A 22,939-nucleotide genomic window follows, 5' to 3' on the forward strand; every position below is an offset into this window, starting at 1 on the left:
GCATCTTACCTCTTGGGGATATTGTTCGCCTCTTGGGAGAAACGCATTAACCTGCCTTGTATTTCAATGCCCACATTAAAGGCCAGCAGGAAGTCAAGCCCACTGGGTTTAGAGTTTGCAGGCAACATCTCGGCAGCAGCCAGGAGAGCGGGCAGTACAGCTCCCGAAGGGTGAGTGGCAGGATGCCAGGTATCATCGAAATCCATTGAGTGGGCCTGAAGGTGAAGAAAATGTAGGACCCATATTAACTCTATGGAAACAGGAGGAGGTGCCTGAAGAGTCACTTGAGATAAGGAGAGTATTATCGTTATTTGTCTATTATTCGACACTTTGGGAAGCTCAGCGGAAGTAGATAAGAGTACAAAGTGAGTGCAAAATTCTTACCGCGACTCCATTGGCGAAAGCTGCCAGAGTGGGAGACAGTTTTAACCCTTTGCGTCCATACACTGAGCTGACTGGATCGTGAGCAAACATTTGCTGTTGGAAGGAGGAAAAGGGGAACACGTTAGAAATGGCCTGTGGGAGTCAGACAGTGAGTGTCATTGCCAGAATGTGGGTGATGAGCAATGGTTGGATTGTGGACACTCGGGTGTCAAGTTTCACTGAAACCAAATTGAAGACAAAAATCAAGAGTTGTAAAACAGGTTGGAAGTCCGCCATCCCTTCCATTTACACAAACTCTCTTGGGTCTATCCTGCAAACTTTGAGAACCAGCCCGATACGCTTTGCCATTCGCTTTCGCATCGCTGTTAATTATGTTTATTTGTGAATCCATTCACCTGAGGATGGAGCAGTGCTCCAAAAGCTAGTGATTTGAAACAAACCCGTTGGACTTTAACCTGGTGTTGCAAGACTTCTTACTGTGCTCACCCCAGTCCAACACCAGCATCTCCACACCAATTATGTTTAAAGTAGCGCTTTTGCTACTTGGCCACTACTGGCGCAGACATTGTTGTAGGAATGTGGATGCTGGCTGCACTGGCTCAGAGTGTGTGGATGCTGCCTGCACTGGCTCAGAGTGTGTGGAGTGTGTATGCTGCCTGCACTGGCTCAGAGTGTGTGGAGTGTGGATGCTGGCTGCACTGGCTCAGAGTGTGTGGAGTGCGAATGCTGCCTGCACTGGCTCAGAGTGTGTGTGGATGCTAGCTGCACTGGCTCAGAGTGTGTGTGGATGCTGGCTGCACTGGCTCAGAGTGTGTGTGGATGCTGGCTGCACTGGCTCAGAGTGTGTGGAGTGCGAATGCTGCCTGCACTGGCTCAGAGTGTGTGTGGATGCTAGCTGCACTGGCTCAGAGTGTGTGTGGATGCTGGCTGCACTGGCTCAGAGTGTGTGTGGATGCTGGCTGCACTGGCTCAGAGTGTGTGTGGAGTGCGGATGCTGGCTGCACTGGCTCAGAGTGTGTGTGGATGCTGGCTGCACTGGCTCAGAGTGTGTGTGGAGTGTGGATGCTGGCTGCACTGGCTCAGTGTGTGTGGAGTGCGGATGCTGGCTGCACTGGCTCAGAGTGTGTGCGGATGCTGGCTGCACTGGCTCAGAGTGTGTGTGGATGCTGGCTGCACTGGCTCAGAGTGTGTGTGGATGCTGGCTGCACTGGCTCAGAGTGTGTGTGGATGCTGGCTGCACTGGCTCAGAGTGTGTGTAGGAATGTGGAGTGTGTGGAGAACTCGTTCAGCGCACTGACTATTTCTCTGTCTGAAATTCTCTGTCCGTGTGTGAATTACCTGGCAGTAACTGAGGCAGATACCGAAAACGTGGCCGGTGCTGCCCAGGATCCCCACTCCGATGTTATCCAGGATCATGCGTTTACTCCTGTGTAAAACTATGTCTGAGAGATGGTCAGCCTCGACTCTCGACACAAATGAGCCGAAACTGCTCGTCACCGACTCTTTCAAATCCGGTGCCTCGAAAGCTAACACAGAGAAAGTAATAATAATTAGAAATATGGGGCATACGAGGAGTTCATTCGTTTAAAACATTCAATTGAAACTTCCCATTTAAACCGTTATGTTTTATAAAACAAACAGGAAGAGTAACCTATACATTGGCAATGGGTAGACACCCCCTCGCCAATTGTGAGCGCTCTCGTATGTTGCAGCTGAAATATAAAAACATATTTATTGTTCCTTAGGTGACCGGGATTTGAGCTGAAATTAACCAACCTGTTTCTCACAAACAGCAGCTTTAGTCATTTCATGATCGATCTGCAATTAATTCGCTCAGAATAGAATTGTTGTACGTTTGAACGGGTTTCGACAACACAACTATTGGGACATTGCACAGCCCTCCCTCCCCACCTTGTGTGCCACAGACTGTCCTGTACACCTCACTCCAAAAAGGAAGCTTGCTCCAGAAACAGCCACCGTTTCATTTTAATGTCATATCAGACAGAGAGCAGGCAGCTGAATATTTACCTTCGCGGGGACTGCTGTGGCGTAGTCGCTTTGCAGCTGTCAGGCAAGGTTGAATTTTCTAAAGAGAAACAAAAGATTCAGAAATAGCATTTAATCTTCAAAACTGCGTTTAAAACAACGGCAACAAAGGAAGACAGGAAAGATTTTTTTTCAAAGTTAGCAAAATCGCTACCCGCAATTTGGAAAACATTCTGATGCTTTTCTCTCCGTAACTGCACTTGCAATCGGGACAAACTTCACTGAGGAATGTGTTAAACCGCTCTCTTGAAAATGGACATTTATGGAGCATTTTGGAGCTGGAGGACGGAGAAGTCACGTCAATCAATCTTCCCGCTCTCCGCCCCCATTCCTCAGGGTCAGCTGTTATCACCACAGATTTGCATAGTTGGACTTCCCCGGATTTCCTCATTGTTCGGTCAGAAAAGGCTGAAAGTAAAACCAGATGTCTATTGAGGGACTGTGGCTTCGATTTCCTGTAATTCCCAATAACTGCAAAGAAATAATTGGAGGGGGAATGAGGAAGAGCGAGCGAGGGAGGATGGTGCATATCCTTGTTTCTCTAACATGGACTGGCAACTATGGTTCTAATTTGGCTAACCTCACTCTTAAGTTTTAAAGGCATGAAACCAAAGCTTCTGCCTCATATCTATAACCCTCAGTTGGGACATTTCTGAGGCCTTGGAGATGGTGGGTAATGACCTACTGCCATGTTCCTGGCTCTGTAAAGATTTAATCACCTGCTAATTCTCGCATTCCAAGCATTGTCTGGCATCTTTGAATCTGTCTATATATATGTTTCTGGAACATACCTCTTCATTCACCTGAGGAAGGAGCAGCGCTCCGAAAGCTAGTGACATCGAAACAAACCTGTTGGACTTTAACCTGGTGTTGTAAAACTTCTTACTGTGTTCCTTGTTGTCACTGTGCTAATCCTCCCTGGTCTTCCACTAGCTGAACAATGTACGCCCTGATTCAAATGTGGTGCTATAACAAACATAAAGACATTGATTAATAGCTAAGGAGAATGATGTACTGTGCCGTCTGGGTTCAGTATCTGTTGTCAGCCCAGCTGAGGAGGATCCCACTGATAAGTCTGATTCTTCATGCGGCCAGGAGCAGTAGGAGTCCTCTGACCCATGTGAAACTACTGCATGCCACTGTTGGCACAGACTGGCACCCCTGGCCCTCACCCCTGCCCTCCTCCTACCCAACCCTGGTATCCCAATTTGTGGCTCAAAGACCGGAGCTGCTTCAAGGATGTCCATGTGGCATTCACAGCTCACCAGTCAAACTGAAAAGGAAACTAAGTAATTAACTTATGGCGGCCTCTTTACTCCTGATTGATGTCAGATCAATGGGTGTCCTCTTCTCGTTTGGCAGTCCAAAAATCAAAATCCAGCCAAAGTGCCACATGTTAATAAGAACCCGTCTTTGCCTCACATCTCACAATCCATGAATGTGATTGAAGTTGCAGCCCAAACCACAGTGAATCCGATACCAGAGGAGCCAAGATATCAGTAGCCCAAAATTGTGCCCTGTTTGTGTTCACCCCAGTAATAACAGAACCCTCAAACAATGTATAGTGACTCCACAAAGGTCTACCCTCCAGAGGGTGGCAGTAGTGGTATGGTGAGGACAGAGATTGGTTCAATCAGACTGCAATCCCGAGAAGGAACCCCTTGCACAATCATCAATCATCACGACATGAGAGTAAGATAATTTTGTTTGGAGTCAAAAAGCCCATCTACGCCCGATTTCATCATTGTTCCTTCCTCATTCAAGAAGCACAATATCCTTTTGAACCAATTTGTACTATTTAATTAAATTGATTTCAACCATGGCCAATTCCTTTACAAGACCTTCAGTATTTATGTCAAGTGTAAGTTAACTTTCTGGACTGTATTTCTAATTTGAAACATTGGATAAGGACATTTTCACAATGTATTTGGAGTGCTGCATGAGGAAACCAGAAGAAATCTTCCTGGAGAATTTCAATTTGCTATCATTCTTCCCTTGTTTACATTTCTGTGCTACAACGCACCCCCCCCCCCCCCCCCACCCCTACTTTGCTTTTGTTTATGGTTTTGGTCTCATAATTAAAGTTAATCTTGCTTGACATCTTGAGAAGTGACTTGATTACGCACCATATGATTTTGATTTTCACAGATGAAAAGTGGGCTGTCAAACCAGTTACTGCCTAGCGCTAAATTCACGTTCATTCTTTTTTCAGCAATTCCTTCAAATTTTGCATTTCTTTTGTATCTACATACAGTAGCGACATGTACACGCAGCATAGATTGGACCATTTTGAGGATGGTTTGAAATGCTGCGTGGGTGACACGACAGGTCAGGGTTCACAGGACCTATTCTATTTTCTGCAAGACCTGCTTTTGAATTCAATAACACTTTCTATTCAGCTGAGCGCCAAAGTCCATTTGTTGTCGATGTAGGGATGCGCTGGACGATTAGCTTATTGCAAAAACACATAGGAGACAGTCTTGGATTGCATTGCATCAGTTTCAGGCAGAGACCATGACACCAATCTACAACTAATCTATGTCTCATAGATGCTGAGGTAGTTGTTCATTTTTTAAATGTATTCCTTCACAGGCTGTGGGCATTACTGGCCGGACCAGCATTCATTGCTCATGCCTAAGTGCCTTTAGGAAGGTGGTGGTGAGCCACTTTTGTGAACTGCTGCAGTCCATAGTCCATGTTGTGTAGGTACACCCCTGTGCTGTCAGGGAGGGAGTTGCAGGATTTTGATACAGCGGCAGTGATGGAACGATTATGTATTCCAAATCAGGATGGTGTGTGGCATGCAGAGAACTTGCAGGTTATGATGTTCCTATGTATCTGTTGTCCTTGTTCTTCGAGATGGTGGAGTTCATGAGTTTCGAAGGTGCTGCCGAAGAAGCATTGATGACATGCCCCAGTGCATCATGTCAATGGAATGTGCTGCGTTGTGCAAGGGACACAGGGAGTGAAGGTTGGAGGTGGTGGATGAGATGCCAATCAAACGGGATATCCTGTCCTGGATCGTGTCCAGCTTATTGAATGTTGTTGGAGCTGCACTCATCCATGCAATTGGAGAGAATTGCATTACATTCCTGACTTGTGCCTTGTGAATAGTTGACAATCTTTGGGGAGTTACTCAATTCACCTCTTATCTGTTCTTCCAGCCACAGCATTTAAATGACTGATGCAGATCGTGGGCTCGGGGCTGGGGTGGGGGAGGGGGGGAGCATTGAGAGAAAAGATGGACAAGTGTAAATTAATACATTTTTTCCTGTATAAGCTAGCCTGTACATCTCAGACACACCAAACATTCCTGGGGTCATGCCCAACAGAGGGTATAGTAGATCACTTCCCAGGAAAATAAGTGCTCTACAGCTGAATTTATAAGTTGTATCCACCATTTATCCAACAAAGGAGGACAGATACAAAAGGGAAAGGCTTTCATTTCTCAAATACAGGGCATCCCAAATCACTCCACAGCCAATGAAGTGCTTTTGAAGTTTTCTCGCTGTTATGTTTCCGGACTAGAACCCTAAATTTAGTTAAGATCCCTGACTAGAACCCAACACATTTGGCAAAACTGCGAGAAAATGTTACTGCACCACAGGAGTGATAACAGACCAGTAGACTTTAATTTGAACACAAACTTAAGTGCATTAGCAGCAAAGAAATATCTGCATAGTTAACAGGTGCAACACCTTGACTTGCTTCCTGAAACATGCCTCGATATTCCAATTAAGCAACCCATATATTTTGAACACCACTTCTGTACACAGTTAGCAACCAGGTTTTACTTGTTTCTCTTCGTGCAGAGTCCTTCAAGAGAGAAATACTTTTTTAGGACCAAGCTGAAAATCTTTTGCTCAGCTTAGAGCCGTGAAAGCAACTCCTTTATCCAAATACACCTGGCCCCTCCCATTAGCTATACCAGCTGCACTCAAATCACACAGCATTCCTTTGTCTCCTGTTACAAGATGTGCCTATAAAGTATAATTTCTCACATTCATCACACTTGAAAATGTCAGAAAGGCAACAGCCAATTTGGCTCCAGCCAGCTCCCACAAACAGCAATGTGATAATGAGCAGCCAATCTGCTTACCTTACGTTGATTAAAGGATGAATATTGACTAGGGCACCAGGAAGAACTCATCTAGTTTTCCTCAAAATAGTGCCATAGGATTCTTTTACACCCATCTGAGAGGGCAAACCAGACCAACTTGGTGGAGCCCGATCATGGGCCAAGCCATCCTGGGGGTCCGCCCGGGGCCAGATCCCCCCGCACCCTCCCGAGGACTCCGCAGGCCGCCCGTAGAGCCAGGTCCCGTTAGTACGGACCTGGTTTGATTTACGCCGTCGGGTCTGGTCAAAAACGGGAAGACGCTCGGCCCACCTTGGGCCGGAGAACCGCCGACCGGTGCAGCGAGATTCCCGCCAAAACCCCGGCACTGGAGAATTTTGCAGCCGGCATCGGGGCGGTGGGGCGGGATTCACGCCGCACCCCGGCAATTCTCCGACCCAGCAGGGGGTCAGAGAATCCCACCCCATATATTTCGAATGAATAAAACAAGAACAAGAAAGACAATAGGCGGGATTCTCCGATCCCCCGCCGGCCGGAGAATCACCGGGGGGCAGCGTGAATCCCGCCCCGACGCCGGCTGCCAGATTCTCCTGCGCCGGTTTTTCGGCGGGGGCAGGAATCGCGCTGCACACTTCGGGGGCCGTTTGCAGCGGCCCCCCCTGACGATTCTCCGGCCCGTGATGGGCCAAGTGGCCGCCTGTTTTCGGCGGGTCCCACCGGCGTATATTACACCAGGTCCGTACCGGCGGGACCTGGCTCTGCAGGCAGCCTGCGGAGTCCTCGGGGGGGGGGGTGGTGTGGGGGGATCTGGCCCCGGGGGGTGCCCCCACGGTGGCCTGGCCCGCGATCTGGGCTCACCGATCCGCGGGCGGGCCTTTGCCGTGGGGGCACACTTTCCCTCTGTGCCGGCCAGTGTAACGGCCCGCCATGGCCGGCACGGAGAAGAACGGCCCTGCACATGCGCTGGGATGTTGCCAGCACACTCTGCCGCTCCTGCGCATGCGCCAACTCGCGCTGGCCAGCGGAGGCCCTTCGACGGCGGTTGGCACGGCGCCAAGCCCTTCAGCGCCGGCTGGCGCAGCGCCAACCCCGCCGGCGGCCGGCCTAGCCCCTGAAGGTGCGGACATGCAGATAATGATATACAGACAGACAGCTAATGAACACAGACAACAAGACATGACCAATGAGCAGGCAGGACACTCAGGGGTGGTATCTCACTATAAAAGGCACAAGGCCCCTTTCCACTGATGAACATCTACAGAGTGAGTCAGGGTGTATTTACAGAATCACACCTCCAGCACGTGGCTAAGAGCTAGTCTGGTTCAGTCAGACAGAGTAACCACACTTAGGTTAGCAGAGAGTCGAACTCATAGAGAACTGTGCTAACTGTGCTCTTGGTTCAATAAATCAGATTGAACTAACTTCAAGGTCTGGAGTATCTTTTGGGTAAAGCTGCATCCAGTTGCAGCCTGTGTTATCCCAGGTACATAACACAACAGACGCCGGAGTGATTCACGCCACTCCTCGGCGCCAGTACAGCTCGCCCCGCCGGTTAGCAGAGGATCCCGCCCAATATTGTGACGCACTCTACATTCCTCTGGTTCTTACAGGAGTACATTTTTAGCACACCCCAGAAAGAATGATACTCAGAGATTGTGAAACAACCATTACTGGTTCATTAATGATTTTCATTCATGATTTTCTGAAGAACAATGCTAATATTTCTTGTTTCCTTATTCCTGTGATGTGTTAAGTGCCGTGTACTCTTCACACTCAAGACTCCACCTGTTGCCCTTTAACTATTAATATTTTTGACCTTTAAAAGGAAATCTCATATATTCACCCTTGGCAAATCTAGCTGCAAGAAACTCCTTTTAGTCTTTCATGATAAACACGTTCCCTCTAAGTCTCTAAAGATCCCAACTCCACCCTAGATTTGAAAACTGAACCCATCTCTCCTTCGCCCTCAAATCACTTTCAGTGCACAATATTGCTTTATAAGAGATCTTTCTCTCTCCTTCACCAGGGATTTCATGCTTTCTTTTCAATTCATTAAAAACTTTGGCAATGATTCCAAGTTTGAATCAAATGCCAAACATCACATTCAATGGTTAGGATATGTCCCACAGAGACACATCCCCCCCCACGTTAATTTGTGAAAGTTTTAGAACATAGAACATAGAAAAATACAGCACAGAACAGGCCCTTCAGCCCACGATGTTGTGCCGAACCTTTGTCCGAGATTAATCATAGATTATCCTAGAATTTACAGTGCAGAAGGAGGCCATTCGGCCCATCGAGTCTGCACCAGCTCTTGGAAAGAGCACCCTATCCAAGGGTCAACACCTCCACCCTATCCCCATAACCCAGTAACCCCACCCAACACTAAGGACAATTTTGGACACTAAGGGCAATTTATCATGGCCAATCCACCTAACCTGCACATCTTTGGGCTGTGGGAGGAAACGGGAGCACCCGGAGGAAACCCACGCACACACTGGGAGGATGAGCAGACTCCGCACAGACAGTGACCCAAGCCGGAATCGAACCTGGGACCCTGGAGCTGTGAAGCAATTGTGCTATCCACAATGCTACCGTGCTGCACTTCAGAACAAATTAATCTACACTACATATTTCTACCATAATCCATGTACCTATCCAATAGCTGCTTGAAGCTCCCTAATGTTTCCGACTCAACTACTTCCACAGGCAGTGCATTCCATGCACCCACTACTCTCTGGGTAAAGAACCTACCTCTGACATCCCTCCTATATCTTCCACCATTCACCTTAAATTTATGTCCCCTCGTAATGGTTTGTTCCAACCGGGGAAAAAGTCTCTTGACTGTCTACTCTATCTATTCCCCTGATCATCTTATAAACCTCTATCGAGTCGCCCCTCATCCTTCTCCGTTCTAATGAGAAAAGGCCTAGCACCCTCAACCTTTCCTCGTAAGACCTACTCTCCATTCCAGGCAACATCCTGGTAAATCTCCTTTGCACCTTTTCCAAAGCTTCCACATCCTTCCTAAAATGAGGCGACCAGAACTGTACACAGTACTCCAAATGTGGCCTTACCAAGGTTTTGTACAGCTGCATCATCACCTCACGGCTCTTAAATTCAATCCCTCTGTTAATGAACGCTAGCACACCATAGGCCTTCTTCACAGCTCTATCCACTTGAGTGGCAACTTTCAAAGATGTATGAACATAGACCCCAAGATCTCTCTGCTCCTCAACATTGCCAAGAACTCTACCGTTAACCCTGTATTCCGCATTCATATTTTTCCTTCCAAAATGGACAACCTCACACTTTTCAGGGTTAAACTCCATCTGCCACTTCTCAGCCCAGCTCTGCATCCTATCTATGTCACTTTGCAGCCAACAACAGCCATCCTCATTATCCACAACTCCACCAATCTTCGTATCGTCTGCAAATTTACTGACCCACCCTTCAACTCCCTCATCCAAGTCATTAATGAAAATCACAAACAGCAGAGGACCCAGAACTGATCCCTGCGGTACGCCACTGGTAATTGGGATCCAGGCTGAATATTTGCCATCCACCACCACTCTCTGACTTCTATCGGTTAGCCAGTTCGTTATCCAACTGGCCAAATTTCCCACTATCCCATGTCTCCTTACTTTCTGCATAAGCCTACCATGGGAACCTTATCAAATGCCTTACTAAAATCCATGTACACTACATCCACTGCTTTACCTTCATCCATATGCTTGGTCACCTCCTCAAAGAATTCAATAAGACTTGTAAGGCAAGACCTACCCCTCACAAATCCGTGCTGACTATCCCTAATCAAGCAGTATTTTTCCAGATGCTCAGATATCCTCAGTACCCTTTCCATTACTTTGCCGACCATCGAAGTAAGACTAACTGGCCTGTAATTCCCAGGATTATCCCACAACAGGAGCACAACATTCACCACTCTCCAATCCCCTGGTACCACCCCTGTTGACAGTGAGGATGAAAAGATCATTGCCAACGGCTCTGCAATTTCATCTCTTGCTTCCCATAGAATCCTTGGATATATCCCGTCAGGCCCAGGGGACTTGCCTATCCTCAAGTTTTTCAAAATGCCCCACACATCTTCCTTCCTAACAAGTATTTCCTCGAGCTTACCAGTCTTCCTTACATGTTCCTTTTGCCTGCAGAGGACAGGCCCCTACATATGAATAGAGGTGGCTAAGTAATCTACATGTGAGCCAACTGATAATCTTAAATTGGTTGTTAAAATAATTCTTAGCACTCTTGGGATTGTTCAGCAAGTGCTATTCAATCGTGGAATCACAACTAACGTTACACATTAAGTAAAAGCAAATTACTGCGGATGCTGGAATCTGAAACAGAAGAGAGAATGTTGGAAAATCTCAGCAGGTCTGGCAGCATCTGTAGGGAGAGAAAAGAGCTAAGGTTTCGAGTCATCGCTCAAAACAGCGAGCTTCACCTATTGCTCAAATTTGAGGCATTTTACTCTTCCAGGTAGGATTGGACGCTTTTCAGTCTGAACTGGCTGCCTTAGTCCCATGAGTATGCACAATACAAAGCGAGCAATGATCCGATAGGGGTTCCCATTATCCTGCAGGATAGCGTTGATGTGTCCTATTTCGGCATGAAATAAATAAGGCCCAAGTCAATTGTTTCACCTTCAAGCTTACCAGATGAGGCTAGCTGTTTAACATTGCTTCTATGCAGTCTAGGTATAGAATAGAATCATAGAATGTCTACAGTGCACAAGGAGGCCATTCAGCCCACCAAGTCTGCACTGACCCTCTGAAAGAGCCACGCGACTAGACCCACTCCCCTGCCCTATTCCCACAACCGCACCTAACCTACACATCTTTGGACACTAAGGGGCAAATCAGCATGGCCAATCCACCCAACCCGCACATCCTTGGACCGTAGGAGGAAACGGGGCACCCGGAGGAAACCCACGCCGGCACAGGGAGAAAGTGCACACTCCACACAGACAGTCAGCCGAGGCTGAAATTGAACCCGGGTCCCTGGCGCTGTGAGGCAGCAGGGTTAACCACTAATAGACCAGACTTGGCCAAGTTCCCACACTGATCGCCCCTGAAGATTGAGGTCATCAATCAAAAGTTGACTCAGGTCATACATGAAGGCATCATTTACTGAACACGAATCATAAAACTGCAGAAAGGTATGGTGTACAAAGAGGCCATTCAGTCCTTCGTGTCGGCACTGGCCAAAAAAGAATATAAAAAGAAAATAGCTGCTCATTTTAATCATACTTTCCAGCACCTGGTCTGAACTTCAGGGTAAGATCCAGGTACCTTTCAAAGGAGTTGAATATTTCAGCTTTAACCACCAACTTAGACAATGAATTCCAAATGCTCACCACCCTCTGAGCGAAAAGGTTTCCCCTCATGCTCCTTTTAATCCTCTACCAATCAACTTAAATCTATGCCCCTTGGGCACTGACCCCTCAGCAAGAGGAAACAAGTTTTTTCTGTCTATTCTATCTAGGCCCCTCATAATTTTCTACACCTCAATAACGTCTCCCCTTAGCCTCTTCTCTTCTAAGGAAAACAACCCAACCCAGTCCAATTCCTCCTCATGACTGCAATTTTCAAGCCCTGGCAACATTTGTGTGTAATCTCCTCTGCTCTCTCTCCAGACCAATTATGTCCTTCCCAGAATGTGGTGGCCAGAACTGTACACAAGCATCCAGCTATGAGGACTCTGGGTCTGTACTCACTGGAGTTTAGAAGGATATGGGGGATCTTATTGAAACTTACAGGATACTGCGAGGCCTGGATAGAGTGGACGTGGAGAGGATGTTTCCACCTGGAGGAAAACCTAGAACCAGAGGGAACAACCTCAGACGAAAGGGAGGATCATTTGAAACAGAGAAGAGGAGGAATTTCTTCAGCCAGAAGGTGGTGAATCTGTGGAACTGTTTGCCACAGAAGAATGTGGAGGCCAAACACTGGATGTCTTAAGGCAGAGCTAGATAAGATCTTAATTAATAAGGGGTTAGGGGTTATGGGGAGAAGGCAGGAGATGGGGATAAGAAAAATGTCAGCCATGATTGAATGGCGGAGCAAACTCAATGGGCTGAGTGTCTTGTGGCCTAACCAGCATTTTATACAGTTCTCCAAGAGAAAATGCTGGAAAATCTCCGCAGATCTGGAGCTTTGACAAAGGGTCACCTGGACTCAAAACGTTAGCTCTTTTCTCTCGCTACAGAGGCTGCTAGACCTGCTGAGATTTTCCAGCATTTTCTCTTTGTTTTCAGATTCCAACATCCGCGGTAATTTGCTTTTATTTTATACAGTTCCATCATTATATACCTACTTTTGTATTCAATACCTCATCCAATAATGGAAAGCTCTCCATATGTTTTCTTGGCCACCTTGCCCCTGTCCTGCCACCTTCAAGGACCTGGGAACATGCATTCCAAGGTCTCTCACTTCCTCAGCACCTCTCAATATCTTCTTGTTTATTGAGTATTCCCTTGTTTTGTTTGTCCTCCCCAAATACATTACCTCACACTTTTCCAGATTGAATTCCATTCACCACTTCTCTACCCACTCAACCAAACCATTGCCATCATTGTGGAGTCGTCAGCTATCCTCACCATTATCAACTACATGGCCAATGTTTGTGTCATGTGCAAATTTCCCAATCATGCCTCCCACATTGAAGTCTACACCATTAATGTATACAACAAACACTGAGGGTTCCAACAGTGGGCCCTGTGGAATGCCACTGGAAACGGCTTTCCGTTCACAAAAACATCCATCGACCATTACCCTTTGTTTCGGTCACTGTGACAATTCTGGATCCAACTCACCGCCTTCCCCTTGTTCTCCCGAGATCTCACCTTTCTGACCAGCCTGTCATTTGGTACCTTGTCACATGCCTTGCTGAAATCCATGTAGATAACATTGACTGTACTACCCGCAATCTCCAACAATTTATTATCTCAGCGTTATATCAGCTAGTAACAACTAACCATAATCGATGTCCCAGCAAATGAAATTGGTAGATAGGCCTTTAAGATGATTAAAGTGGGGATGGGTGTGCAGAGAAGATTCAGGAAAGGATCATGATAAAAACAGAGTGTTAAGGCTGCACAGCTGATTAGTAGTTTGGGTAGAAACAAGCAAAGTGGGTCATAAAGGGCCAGAGAGCTTAACAATAGTGTTTTAGTGACTACAGAGATATCAGAAAAATGGAAAGAAGTTGAAGCTCAAGGCTCTTAATTCAAACATGCAAAACATTCACAAAAAAAATTGAATTAATAGCACAGACAGAAATAAATAGGTTTGATTTAATAATCATATTGGGGATTTGGGGCTGAATTTAGGAAGATCAGTGGTGGACCCTACGGCAGGCTGGAGAGCCAGGGGCAACTGCATCTCGGATATTTCAGGGAACACCAGAACGATTCTGTGTCTGTCATGAAATTCTTAAGTGGCTTGACAGATGCTGGGAGGATGTGACCCCAGCTGGAAAATCTAGAACTAAGGATCACAGTTTCAGAATAACGGGACAATCACAGAGATGAGGAAAATTTCTTCAAAGGGTACGAAACTTTGGAATTTTCTATCCCAGAGAGCTGTAGAGCTCAGTCACTGAGAATATTCAAGGCATGGATCAACAGCTTTTGGATACGAAGGGAATCAAGGCATATGGAAATAGAAGGAATGGTAGAGCTGAGGTAGAAGATTAGACACGATATTGACTGGTGTAGAAGGAAAGAAGGGGCTTCTGGCATACCCCCACTTCGATGCTTTTATTTCCCCCCCTTTTAAATTAAAAGTAAAATTGAAGCACATATTTTTAAAGCCAGCTTTTATTGCTGGTTTTAGTGCCTGTATGGGTTTCCTCCCGGTGCTCTGGTATACTCCCACTATCCAAGGATGTGCAAACTAAGTGGATTGGCCATGCCCAACTGCACCTTAGTGTCCAAAAAGCCAGGTGGGGTTATTGGGTTAGGGATAGGGCAGGGAAGTGAACCCAGGCAGGGTACTCTCTCAGAGGGTCGGTGCACTCGACGGGCCGAATGGCCTCCTTCTGCACCGTAGGGATTCTATGATCCGAAGGTCAAGGTTCAGAAAAAGTCCAGTTCTCCTGGCCAATAAAGCCACTTCCAACAAAGACCTTTTCCCAAGTTGCAACACTGTCAACTCTACCAATCTATTTCAACTGTTGAGGGAGATAAGTAACAAATAAAAATCTGAAATTAATCCAAACTCTGTAGACTTTATTGCAGACCATATAAATGATATTCAACTGAAAACTATCAGATTAAATCTACCAAACAAAAGATTGAAAGCCAGTTGAACAAACATACATACTGTGCATTTTGTGTGATACTGTGCATTTATTGATTGAGGATTGACTCGCAAATAACCTGAAGGTGGTGTAAGAACAGTAGAAACTGAGGATATTTGTGCACAAATGCTTGATAGTGGCAGAGCAGGTTAACAAAGCAATTGATGAAGCACTAGGGATCATGGGCTTTATAAATATAAGCATTCGGTACAAAATCCAGGAAATTATCCTAACCTATATAAAACACAAAATAATGTATAAATAATTGCTTTGGGGCGGCACGGTAGCACAGTGGTTAGCACTGTTGCTTCACAGCGCCAGGGTCCCAGGTTTGATTTGTGGCCTGGGTCCCTGTCTGTGCTGAGTCTGCACGTTCTCCCCGTGTCTGCGTGGGTTTCCTCCGGTTTCCTCACACAAGTCCCGAAAACGTGCTGTTAGGTAATTTGGACATTCTGAATTCTCCCTCAGTGTACCCGAACAGTGTGCCGGAATGTGGCGACTAGGGGCTTTTCACAGTAACTTCATTGCAGTGTTAATGTAAGTCTACTTGTGACAGTAATAAAGATTAACCATTAAACATAAAGAATGTTTTTACACAAACAGAGGTTTGGGTTTGGAATGTACTGCCTCATAGGGTGGTGTACACAGATTCAATAGTAGTCCTTAAAATTGGATAAGCTTTTGAAGGAAAAAAAACTGCATGAATTTTGAAAATGTGGAGTGGAGTGGGACTTGCTGTGTCATTCTTTGAATGAGCCAATGCAGACTAGGTCAGCCGGATGATCTTCTGTCCTGTTCTATTTTATAAACTGTGGTGCTTAATAATGCCAACAGCATGGATACAATCGCTGTACTGGCTGTGATGGCTCTTGGATTTTACCTTTTCGAGTTGCCCCATTCTGATGTCATGCATAAACCACGATTAGCAACCCTCAGACAACTGCATTATGATAATGGGATACTATTAATATGATACTGTTTGAGAAATAAACTTTGGCCAAAGCACCAGGAAAAACTAACCTGCTCTTTCTCAAAATAATATCGAGGGAACTTTTACACCTGCCTCAGAGGGCAGTCAGAGCCTCAGTTTAAAACTGAGGACAGCACCTCCAAAACTACAGCATTCCCTCAGTAACACAGTCAAGTGTCAGCTTTCATTTTTGTGCTCAGGTCCAGGAGGGGAATTTGAACCCACAATATTCTGACTCAGAGGTGAAAGCCCTACTAACTCAGCCATGGCTCATACTTCGAGGCTGAACTGTGGTCTCCTTAAAGATCAATATTGTTGTTGTAACAATCTGATTTTTTTTCACTTGTTCTGTTCACTTGCCAGACAAATAGAAACAGGAAGGACAGAACTTTGAAGCACTCTACATTTCACTGCTTCTTCCAACTCTACACCCATGACGTACCCCAGGAAAAATGATGTCCATGGGATTGACTGAGTGGATATTGAAATAATAGTGGAATCTTGACCTTATTTTTTCCTTAATTCAAATATTAATTGTTTTCCAATTACGCTACCCCAGAGGGCAGTGGATGCTGGGATACTGAGTAAATTTAAGGAGGAGTTGGACAGATTTTTAATTAGTAATGGGTTGAAGGGTTATGGAGAACGGGCAGGACGGCAGAGTTAAGCCAGGATGGGATCAGCCATGATCAAATGGCAGAGCAGACTCGATGGGCCGAATGGCCTAATTCTGCTCCTATATCTTATTAACTTATGATTTTTGTTGCATGCTAATCTTCAGCATCTATTCTCCAGTTATAGGGTTACCACCCTTGGGCTTTCAAATATTACCATTTTATTTCCTGACTGATTTGTCTCTGATTCCAAATGGAAATCCACTTGTTAAAGTCACTTTGAGAAACTCAGCTTTGTCCCTCATGGTAACCACATCTCCGCTATGTGTCTATAAATCCCAACTCCATCCCAGATGCTCCCTTTAGTCCTCTGGTCATTCTCAATGCACACTTATGTTTCATAAAGTATTCTTTTCTCTCAGTGTATTTCTTGCATTGTAGATTCTCAACCGTTTCAGTTGTAACATTTCTTTTTCTCTGTTTATTCAGCCTTCAGTTTCTTTTATTGCCAGTAATTGTGCTCATCTACACTTCTCACTTTCCAATCCCAGTACATAATCCCAATTCACTTGTTGAATGGGTTGGCTGTCGAGGGATATTTTCTCAGTGTTAGTGGAATTCCACGGGAGTTTGATGCTTGCTTTTTTTTCTTGCTCAATATGTTAGCAAATGCCGTACATCACATACTGTGTCTTATATGTTGTACAGATGCTTAATGCACACAATGTCAGCATATCATCTGCACATTCATTCAATACAAAAGGGCAGAATTTATAAATGTCATGTGGACTGCAGTTTTACTGTTTGAAAGTTGACTTGCTACTATTAGAAAGGGGATGCAAGAACAGAGCAGGAGGATGGCAGAACAGATTAACAAATCAGTTAACGAAGGACTCGGGATCCTGGGTTTCATTATTTAAGGCATGGAGTATAAAAGCCATGAAATTACACCAAATCTATAACATATTATATACAACTAGATTTGCCTCAGCTGGAGGATTGTGGGCTTTGGGAGGGACTAAATACTTTGAAGGTGATACAAAAGAAATGGTTCCAAGGATGAGAGATCACAGTTGAGTAGAAAGACTGGAGAAACTGGGTTAATCTCCTTAGGGAAGAGAAGGTAAGGAGGAGATTTGATGGAGCTGTTTCGAATTATAAAGAGTTCAAATGGAGTAAATTAAAAGAAACTGACTCAGATGGTTGAATGGTCGATAACCAGAGGGTCCTGATTTAAGGTGATTAGCAAACAACCACAGAATGTCCCAAAGTGCTTACCAGCCAATAACGTGCTTTTGACATGCGGCCACTGTGGTGATATCAAAATCACAGGAGTCAATTTGCATGCAGCAAACATCTATAAACAGCAATGAGATAATAATCAAATAATCAATTTATGTGATACTGATTGAGGACTGCATATTTCCCAGGACACCAGGTAGAACTCATCTATATTTCTTCAACATATTGTCATCGGATCAATCCGCCTGAAAGTGGAGGTGAGATTTTGGTTTAATAGCTCATCTAAACAGTGGCACATTGGACAGTAATACTCCCTTATTACTGTACTTAGCCTCAACTTCAATTTTTGTGTTCAAGTCCTGGCATCGGACCCAATCCCACAATACCCTGATACAAAGGCCTGAGCACTATGAACTCTGCCATGGCTAGCACTTATGCGGCTTACCTGTGGTCTTCCAAAAGATGCATACTCTTATTGTAACTGTAAAGTCCTTTTTAACTTCCTCTATTCATTTGTGAGAGAATTTTTTTTTAAAAGAACATAAGTTATAATGAACATTTCGAGGTGCATTATCACTTCAAGGAAGAATTTCTTCCAAGTGAATGAACCACACTTTAGTCTGTAAGGGAACTTGGGAGGTTTTGGACTAAAAAGGCTGAATTCCAAGCCATCCCAGCCTGAGACTGAAAAGCCCCAAAAAAGCAATCAACATTGTCTAAGTCAGAAACCATGCAGTTGTGATGACAAATTCCTAAGAACAAGAAAAACAGGATTATTAATCACCCTACCTTTCTTTTTCAGATTTACATCCTTAGGGCATGTGGAAATATTAATTTTCAAAAATGATGCTTAGGAGACTGAGTAACAACAGTTGAATTTTGATGTGATTATTTCCTCTCTGAATTTCCGAAGAACAATGTGAGTATTGTTTGTCTCCTTATACTTTTTCTATTACGTGTTAATCATTAGAACATACTGTTCTGTTTCAAGGCTGCACCCTTGGTCCTTCAACTGTGAACATATTTGGTCTCACTGTTCTCTCTGATTTAAATGAAAATCCCTCAGAAAATTCAGCTCTAAGAAACTTAGTTTTTGTCGTTCATGGTAATCACATCCCCTATAAATCTCTAAAATTCCCAACTGTATCCCAGATTTGAAAACTGCCCGCATATCTCCTGTAGGCCTCTGGCCACTCACAGCATACAATACCGTTTCATAAGTTATCCCCTTCTCTCTGGGTCTTTTTCCTAAGTAGATTCTCAACCATTTCAGTGTGTTAGATTTATTATTATCTTCTTATTCATCTTTCACTCTCCTCTATTGCCATAATTGAGCTGTTGTTCTACTCTCTCACTACCTATCTGCATTTATAAATAAATTATTGATGGAGAAAAGGGTGCAGGGCTGTGGAGAATGGACAGCGGGATGGGACTGACTATATTGCTCTTCAAAAGAGTCAGGCCATACGTTATATGCTGAATGACCTCCTTCTGTGCTATACTATTCTATAATCCTATGATTCTACACTATGATGGATATGAGGGTTAGTTTTCAGATTCCTTTCTGTTTGTTTTCTGCCATTTACTGGTTCAGAGATTGCTCCCATGGTCCTTTAGACTGCTAGGTGATGAGTTTCTAATGTTGAGATCTGAATTCACGCATTAGGAACTCTTTATTGTGCTAGAATGGGCAGATCGCTGACAGAATGATGAGAACATTCAGTCATGCACAGATCTTCTTCAAGACCTGTAACGTTATTTCTTCCTCTGTCTGCTTGCACACTATCGCTTTGTGCAATGTTATTTGCAGGTTTCTGGTGTGCACTAAAGATATAGGCCTGGTCACCCAGTCTCTTTTTGGTTTCTCCAGTGTGGAGCAGTGAATAAAGTATACTAAATTGAAAGAATGACAAGTAAATCACTGATTCGCCTGGAAAAAGTTTTTGGGTCATTGGACAGTAGGAAGGGAGGAGGTAAAAAGGCAAGTGTATCTTCTGTGATTGCATAGCAAGGTACCCTGGGAAGTGGAGGCAGTACTGGGGCTGACTGTGGAGTGAAGGAGGGAAAGAGCTGAAAACAGGAAACAGAATGGCCCATTGAGTTTATACTGACCCTCCAAAGAGTGCCCCATCCAGGCCCAATTGCCTGCCCTATGCCCATAACCCCACCTATTCCTTGGACACTAAGGAACAATTTAACATGGCCAATCTACCTAATATGCAAATTTTTGGACTGTAGGAGGAAACTGGAGCAGCCAGAAGAAACCCATAGAGCCATGGGGAGAATGTGCAAACTCCACACAGACAGTCACCTGAGGTCAGAATCGAGCCAGGGTCCCTGGCGCTGCGAGGCAGCAGTGCTAACCACTGTGTCACCATGCCATCATTGATGTGGAAGGTGGTATTGCCAGGTAACTGCAACACAGATGGAAAAACTGGGAGAATGGAATAAAGTCCTTACAGCAAGTCGTGTTGGCGAAAGTGTATTCAACGTAACTTTGGGGGGTGGGGGGGGGGGGGGGGTGGGGGGGGGGTGGGGGGGGGGGGAGCATGGGGGGAGAGGTATATGGGCTATATAGCCTTGCACCAGAAATGGATTCTGAGCCATTAAGGAAGAGAAGAATATGAGGTGGACCATGTGAAGGCAAGGAAAGTGTGGAAATTAAAATAAAATGTGATGATATTCGTTAGTTCTGAAGGAAATGGCACAGAAGCAGTCATCAATGTACCCAAAAAGGCGAGGGAGGAGAACATTTCCCTTGAAGAGGTAGAGATGGCTAGGACCCCCAAGAGGTCCCCGTAACAACACTATTTATTTGGAGGAAGTGACTGGAGGCAAAGGAGAAAGTGATCAATGCGAGAATAAATTGAGCCAGTATAGTGTTGGTCCTCCATTCAGTGAAGTAGTGGACATCCCTCAGCCCATGCCGATGGGAAATTGATACATAGAAGGATTGGATGTCCTTGGTGAAAACAAGGACCAAGAAACTGGAAACTGTTAAGGTTGTGGAGTGAAGCAGAAGAGTTGCATTAGTGTGGGAAGAGTTGGATGAGGGAGAAAAGATAGAGTTGAGATCAGAAAGAAATAGTTCTGTAGGACAAGAATATGTTAAACGTTGGATTTCCAAGGAAAGGAGACACAAGTGGCTGAGCATGGTTGGAAGCTATGAGATTTGAAACCATGGAAACAAGATCACCAGAGGAGCTGAAGTCAGCAATGGCCTTGGAATAATAGCTTGATGTTTGTTGGTGAGGTCATGGTTCACTTTGTAAAAATGCTGGTTTTCGAGTATTAGGAAAACATATGTAGTTTTAAGGGAATTCGATTTGTATTGATAAATATTAGGAATAAGGTATAGTTTTAATTGGTTTAATTTAATGTTTCTGTACCTGGAGGAATAAAGTCTATAGTTAGAGTAATGTCAGACAAAGGCTTTTGTATGTGTTGGTTTAATTTCCAACCGTGATTCTATTGTGCTTAGAGAGAGCTATGGCTTGAAGAGTAAATAAACCAGCAGTGGTTGCTTATCAACTGGGGCCGTGTAAGGTAGCGATTCTACATTTTAGTTTAGCTAATTTGATTGCAGTTTGAGATAGGTAGTGTGAGAAGGCAGCTCTCACAGCTCTGCTAGAAGCGGTTGGTTTTAGAAGGCTAAAGAAGGAACATTTCTCTTAGTCTTGCTAGAGGAAAAAACATACTATGGAGTAATGGTTAAGGAAAGAGATACTGTAAATTGGAAGTCCAGTTAGTTAAAGAAACTAGAGAAATGAAGAGAAGTTTTGAAGAAGTCTGGAGTTAACAGAACAGAGGAAACTGGGAACCTGAGCAGATTACTGTTCAGTGAAGTCACAGAGTTGAAAAGGAATTGGATCGTGATAGGCCAGAAAGATATTTGCAGTGGGGCTAAGGTTTGTGAGAAATTACTAGTTTGGGAGACATTACTTGAAATAATTGTGGAAATTGGTGGTTGTACCTCAAAGTTTGTTTAACAGCCTTTAAGGAAATCTGAAGGGAGAGGTGTGAAACCTTGATGGAAGCATTGGAGAGAAAGCATAAGTTAAAAGAAGATTTGAAAGTGTGACTTTTGAAAGTGGAATCTGAAATCACTCGTGCGGAAGACTGAGCTCAGTGACACAAGGTGGCTCACTGTATGAGAATCATCTCAGGGGAATTTGAGGAGAAATCAATAGACATTCACTTGGGTTCAGAGAGGGGGGTGTCTGACCACAGCCATCTTGAGTGCTTAAAAGGTACTTTGTGTGTTAATGAAGCCATTGTAGATTAAGATGCACATTGAAATCCGTGTTAATCTTAAAATCTGTGCGTAAACTAAGGGGGAAGAAAAGGAGGATTGTTTTATCATCAATTTTTTTTTCCTGTTTAATAAATATTTTGTTCTTGTTGTTAAAGGTAATTAGCGGTCCTGTGACTCTGTTGTTCCTAACTTTGCCTTAGTTTAATTGCTCTGTTTTAACACCTTTGTTCTTGAGTCACCAGGTATCTTTATGATACCGCCACGAGGTTCAAGTCCGAGTAATGATCAATAATCCAATACACCACTTAGTAAGATTTAAATCAAAGCACATTTATTACACACAGTAATCACTACTCATGTACAAATTCTACATCTAAGCTACTTCTACAGCTAACAAGCCAATACTTAACTTGGAACTGGCCCACCAGGTCAGGGAAACGAATGGCCTTTTGTTCGGGTTCTGAGCCTGCGGGATTCGAAGTTGGTACAGATTGGTAGCTAGGAGCCCCTATCTCGTAGCGAGCGTTGAAGTAAGACTTACAGTTTTGAGCGGCTGTTGAAGAGTGAAGAGCGAGTGAAGAGAGAGTGCCTTGAACTTGGGGCTCAATTCTTATAGTCCCCAGGGGCTTTCCGCCTTTCGGGGTGGACCCTGTACCTGGTTCCAAGTGATTGGACTTTGTCCCAATCACTTGGTTCAATTTTCTCCATGCTGGAGCGGTTCCCTGATCGATGGGCGGTCTTGAGGTGGTCGTTCACCTCCTTTTGTGTAGGCTCCTGCTGGCGCCGAAGAGTCTGGTTTTGCTTTGTGTATCTAAATGTTGCTTATTGTTCCCGGGGATTGCTCATTAGTATGCAGATGGCTGGAGTTTTGTTATGCTGATGGTTGCTGGTATCGATCTTGTCTGGTCTTTCCAGAGGTAAATACACAGCCAACCTGCAGCTGCTCATTTTTGTCCTGGTGGCTGACTTTCCCATCAGCCTTTGCCGTTCACCATTTTAAATCGGGAGTTGGCCATTGTAAGTAATTCCCT

The 22,939-nt window shown here is 44.7% G+C and overlaps 1 protein-coding gene across 1 annotated transcript in view; it reads right to left on the reverse strand.

The window, feature by feature from the left end:
- Positions 1-22,939, reverse strand: part of irg1l (immunoresponsive gene 1, like) — a 39,550-nt gene that overhangs the window by 5,321 nt on the left and 11,290 nt on the right. The window contains exons 2-7 of the mRNA XM_072505354.1: positions 17,690-17,768; positions 2,585-2,838; positions 2,413-2,470; positions 1,723-1,910; positions 385-477; positions 10-215 (exon numbers count right to left, since the gene is read on the reverse strand). Coding sequence (XP_072361455.1) covers positions 10-215; positions 385-477; positions 1,723-1,910; positions 2,413-2,470; positions 2,585-2,838; positions 17,690-17,768 — 878 coding nt within the window. The remainder of the gene's footprint in view (positions 1-9; positions 216-384; positions 478-1,722; positions 1,911-2,412; positions 2,471-2,584; positions 2,839-17,689; positions 17,769-22,939) is intronic.

This window comes from Scyliorhinus torazame, chromosome 5 (assembly GCF_047496885.1).
Source record: "Scyliorhinus torazame isolate Kashiwa2021f chromosome 5, sScyTor2.1, whole genome shotgun sequence".
Lineage (NCBI taxonomy): Eukaryota > Metazoa > Chordata > Chondrichthyes > Carcharhiniformes > Scyliorhinidae > Scyliorhinus > Scyliorhinus torazame.